Source organism: Lathyrus oleraceus, chromosome 6, assembly GCF_024323335.1.
Source record: "Lathyrus oleraceus cultivar Zhongwan6 chromosome 6, CAAS_Psat_ZW6_1.0, whole genome shotgun sequence".
Classification (NCBI taxonomy): Eukaryota; Viridiplantae; Streptophyta; class Magnoliopsida; order Fabales; family Fabaceae; genus Lathyrus; species Lathyrus oleraceus.
In genome coordinates this window covers 96,542,922-96,556,920 of record NC_066584.1, presented here as the reverse complement: position 1 = coordinate 96,556,920, position 13,999 = coordinate 96,542,922, and the positions used below count along the sequence as shown (strand labels likewise).

The following is a 13,999-nucleotide window of genomic DNA, read 5'->3' as shown; positions in this document are numbered from 1 at the left end:
AACATGACCTCCACCAAGTGAATGGACTCGCAAGTCAACTGGCTAAGGAATACTCCACACCAGTCAACAAGACTATGCCATTCTCCTATCCTAGAGTGCACTCGAGTTCGGGTATAGAACTCATCTCACAGAGATCACCAAAGCAAACAGCAATTGTATATCAAGCAATTCAAACATTACAATCAATACAGTTATCCCAAATTGTACAAAAATATGTCAAATAACAAATAATAATATATCACACAACAATGGTGAAAAGTTGGCAATACCACCAAGGTCTGCTCCCCAGCAGAGTCGCCACTTTTCTGTAGCGGTGTATTCGTTACTATATGATCTATTGATTAAATCACAAGCAATGTATACAATGAATTAGAGTCGCCACCGCACTTTTATTTATCCTAAGGACTGGTTAAAAAGCGAACAAAAACCTAAGAAGTTTTACACGTAGAAAACTAATGAAAAAGATCAGAGATCGGGTAAGGGGTAAATTACGCAGAGGGAAGGTGTTAGGCACCCAATGCGTCCTAGGTACTCCTAGGGAGCCCTTTTCACAATTGTTGTTTGAAATTTATTATTTGTCATGACATAAGTATTGTGCAAACATGATTGGGATGATGAGGAAAGAATGTACAAATTAATTATTTTTGTGTTTGAACGGATGAACCCGTTGCCTACGTACCTTCCATCAAAGGTAAGGATCAAAACGCCGTAGTTCGGCTAAAAGATTTCCAAACATTTGTGAGTTCATTTTAAAACAAAAGCACTAAGGTTTTACGTTATCCACGGGAGAAAACTCAACCTTATGAAACAACAAGTCCACCATGTGAGAAAAACTTCAACTTGCTAGTGAGGGGTTAACCCTATAATAAGCAAGGAAGACTTACAATTCAATCAACTAAGGACAAATAGGTGAGATTAATATCAACCAACTAGGATAAATCAAGCCTATGGCTAATGTATGAAAACTTAATAAGCATGGACAAAGCCACAAAATCATTTGAATGAGTGAAGTTAATTGATTTGGAATTATTTACAAAGTGGGGTCAAAGTATGATTAAAGTCAATTCAAAGAAGCATTTACAAAATGGAGTTTGGAAAATCATGGACTTAAGGTCCAAGTTTCTAATTTGAAAAAGGGTGAGAATGTTTGCACAACATTTATTTCAAAGTTTTAAAACATGTGTGGAAAGGTTTAGGACACAATGGGATGAATGGAATAGAAGAGTGAATGTAAAACTTCTTAGGAGGGTCCACCTCTTGAAATCATATAGAAGATGATTCAAGTGGGTCCTTAGGAATAGGCTACAAATGAGCAATAATATGAACATGGTAACAGATGAAAGTAAATAAAAGCGGATACTGGATGCCACTCAATGGTCTTATACCTGTCTCCTAAAACAAGTAAGGATATCAGAAGCCACTCTATGGACTTACACTAATCTCCATCAGAATAAAACAAAAAACAAAACAGGGAAATCAACTGCCAATCCATCTGGACTTATGTTAACCTCCACAGTATGATCCTAGGAATACAAATGCCACATCACATGGACTTACAATGAATCCTCACATACAACAGCAATGCTCAAACAAAGAGCAAAGAAGATATGAGTGACCAATGAGGTCTTACACTCTATCTCTTCCATATCCTAGGAGCAAAAGCCAATCTACATGGACTTACAATTGTCCTCAATGGGAAAACAACAATGCGTCACAAAGACAAATGAAATGATCATGCACTAATGGCAAACAATGATGATGAATGCACAATGGCAAACTCAAGTAATCATGTATAAATGAATCAAGTAATCAATCACATAAATTCAAGTAGCACACACTATAACCATTCAATTAGGCTCAAACAAAAGGGTGAGGCATTAAAGCCAGCTGGAATAGGGTTAAAGTTGCTCTTAACCTTGCCATTGAGGGGCTAAGGTGAAGCAGATGAAAGGATATGAGGGGTGTGCCTCATCACTCTTATCTCTGGTCAGAGAGAGTATTGAATATCAGAAGGTGTGGGAGTTCAGAAAGATGGAACTCTCTCCACATATTAGACTCGATAGATCTTGGGTTTGGATCTCAATGCTACAACCATGTAATGGGAGCAAGGAGAAGACTCACAGAATAGTGGGAGATAGGCTACATATCTCTTATATCCACCAATTGCCTCAAATGAGGACTTTTCCTGCTTGGGACAAACATAAACAATCACAAACATTGCCTCTTAAGGAGGACTTCAGACAGTTTGCCCGGCCAAATAACAGGCCGGGTCTCCAGACTACATGAAGAATAGAGAGTCTACCTCAATGCAAATTGCTATTTAAGCAAAGCAATGCAAGTTCTTAAGAGAACTGAGCAACTAAGGGTACCTGCAATCAATCAAGTATCATCAGTACTCAGACAGACAACAATAAACATAATGATCAATCAACAATGTACAGTCAAACAATAATGTGCATAGCACCAAGCTCAAGTAGCCCAAGCACCCTACAACACAAACCAATTAGTTCACAATAGTCAAAAGAAATAACTCAATCATGAATCAACCTCCTTAAGGCATTAGCTTTTTAACCTGAAAAGTCAAAGTCAAGCTCAAACATAAGTAACAAGACCACTAGGACAAGCCTAGGGTCCAAAGGAGGGAAAAAACTTAAAACAGCAAGTGAATCATGATTCAAAGTCAAGATAATTCAATTAATAAGAGCCTCCAATTGGTCTCATATCCAAACTATGCACTAATTTCATTTTATGCACATATTAAGGCAAAGTAAGCAATGTTGCATCACATATGGACAACCAGAATGATTTCAATCCAAAAAAATATCAAAACAATACAGTAAATTCCACAAAAATTATATCCTAAACAGAGGGCATTCAATGAGCTACACATCAATTTTCATGCCATTTGGACAAAAGGAACTATGGGAATTAAATCAACATGTTAAAGCATGCAAAAACACAACCAAATTAAGTCACCAAAATGAGTATCAACCTCAATCCATTGGTAAAACAGTGAAATCAAATTAGAAATGAGTGGGACCAAAGCCAAATTAAAGCTTAATATGTTAGGAAGCACTCCATAAATTTTCATGTTCATAGGATAAGGGATGAGTATTTAATGACACATGTACATTTGTCACTCATAAAACAAACCAAAATTGCTAAACAGCAATCAAAAATCCAAATCAATTAGAAAACTGATCAATTAAATCCACAAAAATTCAGGGTGAAACCTAACATCAACATTGTATCTCATGCAAAAAATCAGGGCCATAGGCCTAGGGGAAGCATGGAAAAGTAAATCATGAACTCAGCATAGCATAGTGTGACACATATTGTCACACTCAAAAAGAATAAATCATATCTAATAGACCAGAGGTCTAAAATTTACAAATCATATATCAAAATCTCCAGGAATGTGTCAAGAATCATCATATGAATTTTCAATTAATTTGGAGCTAGCATGAATATTTGGTGATTAAAATGGTAAAACACATGAATATTGCACACATGTCAAAAATCAATATACCATTCAAAATTCTACCAGGCACAACTTACACTACTATGCCTAAAAAATTCTAGAGGAAATTCTGAATCCAACAAAAAAAATTCCACCTAATTTGGATTAAGAATGAGTTAATTAGGATTTTTTGAAGATTGGTTAAATATTGAAATAATTATCTAAGTTTAAATGAAATTAAATTAATTCAGCATGGCAAACTTGTAATTACTTGCGCCATAGCCAAAACGACGCAGTTTCATTAAACTGCATGTCAGCACGCTATTGGTCCATTCCGGAGGGAAACAAGATTCAAATGCGCGGCCAGGGAACTGAAGATCAAAACACGAATTTTCCAGAAAACTCCAAGAACATCAACGTGTTCTTCATGTTCATACCGGTAAACAGCAAATCATCACAAAAATCATCATGCCATATATGGATCGAATCCTCATTCCACCTAGATCATGGATCTAACAATGATTTGACCTAAATCTAATCATGCTTCACGGATCGAGCCAAGAAAGTTTCACAGTCGAACATTCAAATCCACATAACTTCATCAATACCTAACGAAAATTCATGATCTAAGTTGCAGTGTAATCTATGTTCCACGATCTACCTAAACCACATGCTGATTTCAAGAATCGAAGGATTCGAAATCTCACCTTATGAATGTGCAGTTCGTGTTCTTGAGCTTTTCGAACCTCCAATTGTCAAAACAGATGTCCTATGGTGTTGTGGAAGATGAATGCAAGTAGAAGTTTAGCTCGACACAGCTTGATGATGTAGAAACTTCAAGATGCCATGGATGAACAAGGTGATGACAGTTGCGGTTTAGCCAAGTTCTTCAAGATTTCTCCTGCAACAGTTCCTCGATAACACCTCCAAATCCACAATTGACTTTGCAGTTGACTTTTCTAGGGTTTTGGATGACTGGGCCATGTTCTGATGAATTCCAAGCCTCTTTCAATTGAGATCTTAATTCCAAATGGTATCACAAGTTATATGAACTCTTTATGAATGATCATGGTGTCCAAATTCTCAAGAATGGCCACCATCTATTGCTCAATGGCTGATTTTGACTGATTGACTGATGATTGTTTCAGCTGCAAGAAACAAGGTTAGATGACAATATTTTTGTACTTTTGGTTAGTAGACATATGAAAAGCAATGATATACAATGCAATACATGCTTGGTGATCAAGAACCACACTCACAAGGTAACCCATCCACTAGGAGGACAGCTAGGGTATGCAATGATCCTTGAGGCCATGATATGATATGATATGGGCCATGAGGGATCTTAGGGCCAAAATTGGGGTCTTACAAAATCCACCTCCAAAGCTTAAAAGCTTTGCACTCCAGTGCTTGGTTCTATATGAAGGTGTGAAAAACACAAGAAAATTGGGGTTTGAATTGGGGCTTTAAAAACAAATGCTTTTTACCAATTCAAAAACACTACTTAAATGTTAATAGCAAAGAGATAAAAACATAAGTATTTTTATCATGGTTCGCTTGAAACTCAAAGCTACTCCAGTCCACTCGTCAAGGTGATTTCGCCTTATACACAAGGACTTGATCCACTATAATTAACTGTTTACAATAATCACAAAGAATAACCTTATTTTTCTTCTCAAGGATCCAATTATACCCTATTCTCCTTAAGGAATCACAAAGAATGTCATTCTTTGTCTTCACAAGGATCCCACTATACCCTAGTCTTCTTAAGAAATCAAACAAATAGTTTGAAAGAGTTTGTGTGTTACAAGTTTCTTATGTACAAGCATATTTTACACAAATGAATTACAAACACTTAAAGAAAAATTGTATACAAAATTGATAGCTTTTCACAAAGAAAATAGACTTGTCAAATTATTGTAGCACTTCAGCTTTTTTCTTTAAGTCTCCAAGTCCTACTTATATAGTATAAGAAGACTGTTGGAGGGAAAAATGGGAAAACCAAATAGAGCGGTTGTCCACTGTTGGATGGTAAAAAGAGTGATACTGCGTACTTTCCTTCGCCCATAAATTAAGTGACATGTGTGATGTATAGTATAGTCTTTGCCCATGATATCAGGTAGTGGAAATAATATTTGATTTTTACTATGTACTATTTGATCATGTACTCATTTGATCTTATCTTCAAGTTCATTGGCTTCTAATGAAAGTTGATGAAGCATGAAATGAAGAAACATAAAGTTGGATTTAGAAACTTCAAAATCGTTGGTCAGAACCTTGATAGCGTCAACAGTCTAGCTTGAGATCTTATGAATTTTTAGAATCTTCAGATCTTTAGTTAGAACCTTGATAACCTCAACATCTGGCTTGAGATCTTCAGAATCTTCAGCTTAGTAAGACAACTTCAGAAGCTTACCATTCTTCCGAAGCTTAGTAACACAGTTAATTTGAAATAATTCCACCGATTATTTTGACTACAAAACAAAAATAATTAAATAAAAATTAGGCCCAAAAATCCACGAAAATATAAATTGAACGCATTAAAATGATCAGCACGAAATAAACTTCTCGGAAACATACAAGTTTTGATCAAATTTTAAAATAAAAATTGATCGGTTAAAAGGCTTAAGCTTATTAGAATGCGATCGAAAAAGTAGTCGAAAAAATAAAATGAGTATGTCAGGTTAAATTACGCGAACCATAAATTAATAAGACTAACATTTGCAAGCTCGATTTAGAAATGTTTCACCCGCTAACTAAACGTACAGTTGAGAAACGATTCGGCCGGTTTGTCTATAGATCCGAAAATTTATTCTGGTTAATATTCTAACCGTTATACGAAATGAAATACATGTTGTGATGGGTAGAAAATGAAGATGTCTTGTGAATGCCTTAAACTATTGATCGAATAATTATGAATAGACAATCAGACATAATGGAATCGCTCTTGGACCATTTATTTATGATTCTCAATTACAATTAAACCCCTACAAAGATTCAGATGACGATAATACTCCTGATTGTCACCTTCTGAATCTCTAAAACATGATGAAATAGAATTGGCGATACATTGGGATTGAGAAATCAAGACTTTTGACTTCTTAATCAACAGATGACTGAATGAATGTCATCAAGACCAGATAAAATGCTAGAACTCCTGACTTTTCATCTAAACCCTGATGAATTCTTTTAACTGAAAGAATGTGTGATAAAAATGAAATTATTATGTTATGATGATGCAGGTGAAAAACTTATGGTAAAATTTAGGATATGACAATTAGTACATAAACAAATTCTTGGGCATTCCCTTCGGTTGTAATCCTAGAAGATGTGAAATGTGAAAGTCGTTAATCAATACCCTTAAGAGGAAGCTAACGATTTGGAAGTGTTGAAGTCTCTCAATCAGAGGTAGAGTTTTTCTTTTGAATTTGGTGCTCTCTAGTCTTCCGATGTTTCTCATGTCGTTTTACAAAGCACCTAAAAAGATTATTAAAGAGATAAATAAAATTAAAAGTAGATTCTTGTGGCATGGTTCCTACGACAAGAATTAAATTCATTGGATAAAGTATAGTAGCGTTTGTAAATCAAAAGAAGAAAAAGGTTTGGGTGTTAGACACTTTGAGGTCTTCAATGAAGCTCTCCTTTTTAAATGGAATTGGAGGTTCTTGCCAGAAGACAATGCCATTTGGAGGGAACTTTTGACACCAAGGTACAGTAATTTACAACGGCAAGTCATGGAAAGGGCAGCCCCAAGAGGTTCTAAAAACTTCTCAAATTGGCAGAAAGATATTCATTTGTTGATAGGGAATTTTCTGTTGAGAAAGAATTGGTTCGTGGAGAATATTTCGATCAAAGTTAGAGATGGAAATACGATTATGCTTTGATATTATAGGTGGTTAGGATGTTTGCCTTTAAGGTTTTCCTTTCTTGAGTTGTTTCAGGCGTGCACAGACAAAGACACAATGATAGCAGATGTCGGGGCCTGGGTCGACAGAAGCTGATGGTGGTATGTTTTCGTTGTGTCTAGTGCTGACAGTGCAGAACTGGTAAATCAAAGTGCAGAATTTACGGAAATTTTGAAAGGTATATTGCTATCTCTTGGGACTATTGATGTTCTTAGATGAAGAAATAATATTGATAATGTTTTCTTTATCAAGTGTTGTTACTCAAAGCTGAATGTTGTGGTTGAGGAGGATAAATATGATGAAGAGGTGTTATTAGCTTTGAAACAAGTTTGGCAAACTAGTGTCCCTTCCAAAATAAATAAAAAAATTGTTAGGAAAGTTTTATTGGATAGAATACTAACTAAAGAGCAACTTGCAAAGAGAGGAATGATTCATATTAGTCATGAAAAAGTTTGTGTGTCTTATTTCGACAAAACAAAACTCTTTTTCACTTATATTTTGGCTCTAGAGTTAGCAAGAAGGCCTGAGAGAGAGTTTTCATTTGGTTGGGCACGGAGGTAGCGGACTCCGATAATTGCGTTCGTAATATCTTTGATTTTCGTGTGGTTAGGAGAAGGAAGGTGAAGAGGGCGAATGCAAGTTTGATTTGGATGACAACGGTTTGAAGCCCATCTATGGTTGATGGGAAATGCAATAATGTTCAACAATGTTATTACCTCTATTAATGATATTGTCTCTAATATCAAATTCTTGTCTTGATTTTTGTTAGCTTTTGAAAATAATTATAGGGTGAAGTTTGACTATTATGTTTGGTGTGTTAGTAATTGAAAATTTATAAACTTGTGATGTACATATATTGGGTTTGAGTATCCCGTGTACTCTAATATTTTATTATAAAAATAAATTGAAAAAATACAAAGATGATGATGACTAGATGTCCAAAATTTTGACGAGATAGAAAAATCAAAACATAGAAAGATCTACTTTAGGTGCCTTATTTCCAAACAACAACTTCAAGTCATTTTCTAAAGGTGTCAAATTTAAGTCCAATTCCAAACACATAACCCTTTTGCTATTTGATCGTTTCAAAACTGAAGAAGATTTTGCTATCACTTGATAATTCATAGAAGATGAAGAAAACCCTTCATTATTAATTCTATGTCTTCTCATATGTCCACCCAAAGCTTGACCCAATTTAAATTCTTGTCCACAAATTGAACACTCGTGCATTTTTGGTTGCTTATTAGTATGATTATTTCCTTCGAGTGTTTCTTCTCTTTCAAGTTTGACTTTCTTGTGACTTGTCCTATGACCACCAAGTGCTTGAAAAGATGAGAATTTGCGATTGCAAGTTTTGCACTCAAACTCCATTTAAGAATATGTTTTGTTGTTTTCTTGTTGATGGGTACGATGAGAAGAGAGTAACTTTAGAGTTTTTGCTAAATCTATGCTCTCTTTTTCTACTTCATTTTCTCTCTGTCTCTTCATCATGAGTATGATTATGAGTGTTTAATATTGCATGAAATGGTTTAGTATTAATGAGGAACACTTGAAATAAAACACGTCGTATATATAGTCAAAAAGGAAAACGTGACCAATGGGTTTTATTGTTCGACTTAGATACCAAGCAAAGTAAAAATTAAAGATAAAAGAAACTAAGCAAAGTCTTTTTAGCTCAACTTGTGAATGAAAGAATATACTAGTCATAAAAATAATAAGTTGGAGTTTTTGACTTATTGTAAATGACGTGAATACCCTCAATGCTTACGTAATTGTTGAACATAAACAACCTCCATTTTATGTCAGAACATTCTTCTACAGTTTCTATTAGTATAACAAATAAATATTCATTCGTAAAAAAAAAATTATGATGAAAGGGCATAACAACTTCTGATTAATAGCTAGTATATTCATGTGATGTTATGTTGTTGTTGGGTGATGCGCGTGCGTCAAGAGAGGAAGAGAGAATGGGGAAAGAAGAAAGAAAAATAATGAAAACAAAATGGAAAGAAGAAGAAGGAGGCAAGGGAAAGAAGGAAAAGTTTATGAGTTTTAACCAAGGTGAAGAAGAGGAGGAAAAAACAGGCCAAATGCCATTTTTCTAATGGTCATAATTTTAATTAATTTTAAAATGATCAGTACAGAATAAACTTCTCGGAAACATACATGTTTTAACCAAATTTTAAAATAAAAATCGATCTGTTGAAAGACTCAGGCTAATTGGAATGCGATCGAAAAAGTAGTCGAAAAAACAAAACGAGCATAATAGATTAAATTACACGAACCGTAAATTAATAAGACTGACATCTGCAAGCTCGATTTTGGAATTTTCCGCCAACTAATTCAACGTACAATTGAGAAACGATAGATCGGTCTGTCTGTAGATCAAAAAAATTATTCTAGTTGATATTTTAAGCGTTATGCGGAATGAAATACATGTTGTGATGAGTAGAAAATGCAGACGTCTTATGAATGCATTGAACTACTGAGCAAATAATTGTGAATAGACAATCAGACACAATAAAATCGCTCTTGTACCATCTATTTCTAATTCTCAATTACAATTAAACTCCTACAAAAATTTAGATGACGATAATACTCCTGATTGTCACCTTCTGAACCTCTGAAACACAATGAAATAGAATTGATGATGCACTGAGATTGAGAAATTAAGACCTTTGACTTCAAAATCAATAGATGGCTGAATGAATGTCATCAAGACCAATGTCAGAACTCCTGACTTTTTATCTAAATCCTGATGAATGTTTTTAACTGAAAGAATACGTGATAAAAATGAAACTATTATGCTATGCTGATGTAGGCAAAAAACTTAGGGTATGACAGTTAGTACATACAAAAAGAAATTGGGCATTCTCATCGGTTGTAATTCTAGAAGATGTGAAATATGGAAGTCATTAATCAATACCCTTAAGAGGAAGCTGACAGTTTGGAAGTGTAGAAGTCTCTCAATCAGAAATAGAGTTGTTATTTTAAATTCAGTGCTCTCTAGTCTTCTGATGTTTCTCATGTCGTTTTACAAAGCACCTAAGAAGATAATTAAAGAGATAAATCAAATTCAAAGTAGATTCTTATGGCATCGTTTCGAAGACAATAAAGGAATTCATTTTATAAAGTAGAGTAAAATTTTCAAATCAAAAGAAGAAGGAGGTTTGGACGTTAGAAACTTTGAGATCTTCAATGAAGCTCTCCTTTTTAAATGGAAGTGGAGGTTCTTTCCGGAAGACGATGCCATTTGGAAAGAACTTTTGACAATAAGGTACGGTAATTTATAGCAGCAAGTCATGGAAGGGGCGGTCCCGAGAGGTTCTAAAAACTTCATAAATTGGAGGAAAAATATTCATTTGTTGAGAAGGAACTTTTTGTTGAGAAAGAACTGGTTCGCGGAGAATATTTCGATGGAAGTTGGGGATGGAAATACGATTCTTCTTTGATATTATAAGTGGTTAGGGTGTTTGCCTTTAAGGTTTTTCTTTCTGGAGTTGTTTCAGGCGTGCACGGACAAAGACACAATGATAGCAGATGTCAGAGTCTAGGTCGACGGAAGCTGGCAGTGGCATGTTTTCGTTGTGTCTAGTTCTGACATTGTAGAACTGGTGAATCAAAGTGCAGAAATTGACAGAAATTTTGAAAGGAATATCGCTATCCCTTGACACTATTGATGTTCTTAGATGGAGAAATAATATTTATGGTGTTTTCTCTGTCAAGTGATGTTACTCAAAGCTGAATGTTGTGGTTAAGGAGGATAAATATGATGAAGACGGCGAATGCAAGTTTGATTTGGATGACAATAATTTGGAGTCTTTCTATGGTTAATAAGGAATGCAATAATGTTCAATAATGTAATTATCTCTATTAATGATGTTGTCTCTAATATCAAATTCTTGTCTTGATTTTTGTTAGCTTTTGAAAATGATTATAGGGTGAAGTTTGACTATTATGTTTGGTGTGTTAGTAATTGAAATTTTATAAACTTTGTGATGTACATGTATTGGGTTTGAATATCCCGTGTAATATTTTACTATAAAATAAATTTTAAAAAATTGAAAAAGTACAAAGATGATGATGACTAGATGTCCAAAATTTTGACGAGATAGTAAAATCAAAATATAGAAAGATCTACTTTAGGTGCCTTATTTCCAAACAACAACTTCAAGTCATTTTCTAAAGGTGTTAAATTTAAGTCCAATACCAAACACATAACCCTTTTGCTATTTGATCGTTTCAAAACTGGAGAAGATTTTGATATCACTTGATAGTTCATAGAAGATGAAGAAACCCCTTCATTATTAGTTCTATGTCTTCTCATATGTCCACCCAAAGCTTGACCCAATTTGAATTCTTGTCCACAAATTGAACACTTGTGCTCTTTTGGTTCCTTATTTGTATGATTATTTCCTTTGAGTGTTTCATCTCCTTCAAGTTTGGGTTTCTTGTGACTTGTCCTGTGACCACCAAGTGCTTGAAAAGATGAGAATTTGCGGTTGCATGTTTTGCACTCAAACTCAACTTGAGTATATGTTTTGATGTTTTGTTGTTGATGAGTACGATGAGACGAGAGTAGCATCAGACTTGTTGCTAAATCCATGCTCTCTTTTTCTACTACATTTTCTCTCTGTCTCTTCATCATGACAGTTTGTTTAATGAAGAACACTAAATAGCTTGTATTTATAAGAGAGGTAAAGTCAAAAAGGAAAACGTGGGGATCCAAATAGGTGTTTTGCATTATTGAGAAACCGAGTGAACGAACCTTAAACACTAAGCTACTTGTTGTACAAGTACGATTTTCCGCGAGACTTCCACTATTTTATACTATTCTTGTACACATTTGTTTGTGTAGAATAGTGCATGTCGTATGGGAGAGGGTATTTTAATCTATATCCATACAGCTGAAAAATTATAAAAAGTTTAAGTGCTGATGCATAGACAGTTCAAATAAAAGAAGCTGATATAAAAATAAAAAAAAATAAAAAAAGGAACTTATCTAGAATTTGTATTGACTAGTTGAGGATTCTAGAAAATAGAATAATGAAAATATGGAAATTTCAAATGATTGTCTAAGCTAAGTCCTAGACAAAAAAAAAAAAAAGCAAGCAAAGTCTTTTTAGTTCAACCTGTGAATGAAAGAACAATAATAAGTTGTCTTTTTGACTTATTATAATTGACGTGAATGCTTGCGTATTGCTTAGTGTAAAGTAACGAATATTTTTTAGGTAGAGTTTTTAATAATATTGTTTTTTTCAGCGTATAGCAGAATTCACATTTACTCCAAATTATTCAATGAATAAAAAGAATATAAATTCTTACGTATCCATCCATGAGTACCAGTATTTTGTAGTGAATGTGAATATTTCTTAAATTAAGAAACATCCAAATAAGTCTCAAGAATTTTTTATGCAAAATTTATTAAAAATTTTAACTCAATCTAAAATAAATTATTATAAAAAATTACATGACATTCCATACATAGATAATGAGTAAACATACAACAAAACTCTAAAGATAATAAAATACATTTTTATGCATGGCGTATGGGTGAGGGTATTTTTGGTCTGCATTCAACACAGACAACTGGAAAGTGTTGCACCAATTAGTTGTCTACAAAAATGAATTGATCAAATAAGTTGCAAAAACATGTTTTTCTTTGGGTTCTGATTGGTTGGTAGAACACTTTCACATCTAAAAATGAGTGCTATACTCCTTCACATGTCTTTAAGAAGTCAAATAAAAAAAAACAGCATATATTGAAAATGGAAAAATCTAACGTGTTGCATTGTACTTTCTGAAGTCTAAAATTACTAAAATAAAATAAAAACGATAGCTAGGCCACATTTAAGTACAAATACTACACAGCTCACAAGTTATGAACAGTCGCACATACTAAAAAAAATGAAAAATGTATTGACGGTTAAGAATTCTAGAAAATAAATTTTCCACACTAATTATAAATTATAAGTAGCTATACAACATTAATTAGTGTTCATTATATATATATATATATATATATATATATATATATATATATATATATATATATATATATATATATATATATATATATATATATATATATAAAAAGTTAATAAGTTATTTTCTCTCTGATTATTTGGATGAGTTTTGAAAACTCCCGTAAAAAAAACGCACAGACTTTTAGATTTTTAAATATTCTTTTATTTTGGTCACTTATTAAACTTAAATAACTTATTTTTTAAATTAATTATCGAAATAACCACATTTGATTATTATGCGTCAGTTGAACTAGCACATCTAATTGGCAATGCACTGAGGCGCTCAACCCATTGGCGCATGCATGCATTGCAAATGAACAGAGGCGTCAATGCCCTTGGGCATGCATGCATTGGCGCAAGCATGTAGGCATGTGAGTGTGCGTCACATGCATTGGCGCATGCATGTATCATGTGTGTGTGTGTGTATGTGCGCCTAAGGCAATGACGTATGCATGTGTGTGTGCTCTATAAATACATAACATATCTCCCATAACTTTTCACACAACTTCTTACCCTTCTTCCATTTTCCTTCAATCTCCTTGAATTTTCTTTTCTTTAAAATGTATGAATATTCATATATTCACAAGAGAAATGTCGATTTAATTTTT

At 33.8% G+C, this 13,999-nt stretch overlaps 1 protein-coding gene across 1 annotated transcript; it reads right to left on the bottom strand.

The window, feature by feature from the left end:
* Positions 1 to 8,221: 8,221 nt before the first annotated feature.
* LOC127097443 (zinc finger protein ZAT18) lies at positions 8,222 to 12,059 on the bottom strand. Its single transcript, XM_051035937.1, has 2 exons — positions 11,554 to 12,059; positions 8,222 to 8,396 (listed from the first exon to the last, which is right to left on the bottom strand). Exons 1-2 carry the CDS (start codon positions 12,011 to 12,013, stop codon positions 8,329 to 8,331), a joined length of 528 nt encoding a protein of 175 aa, XP_050891894.1. The 5' UTR covers positions 12,014 to 12,059; the 3' UTR covers positions 8,222 to 8,328.
* Positions 12,060 to 13,999: the final 1,940 nt, after the last annotated feature.

Excerpts from the sequence above, each read along its gene's own strand:
- LOC127097443 (XM_051035937.1), bottom strand. The coding sequence starts at position 12,013 with ATGATGAAGAGACAGAGAGAAAATGTAGTAGAAAAAGAGAGCATGGAT. Across the intron at positions 8,397-11,553 it reads ATTGGACTTAAATTTAACAC|CTTTAGAAAATGACTTGAAG; the intron begins CTTTAGAAAATG and ends TAAATTTGACAC.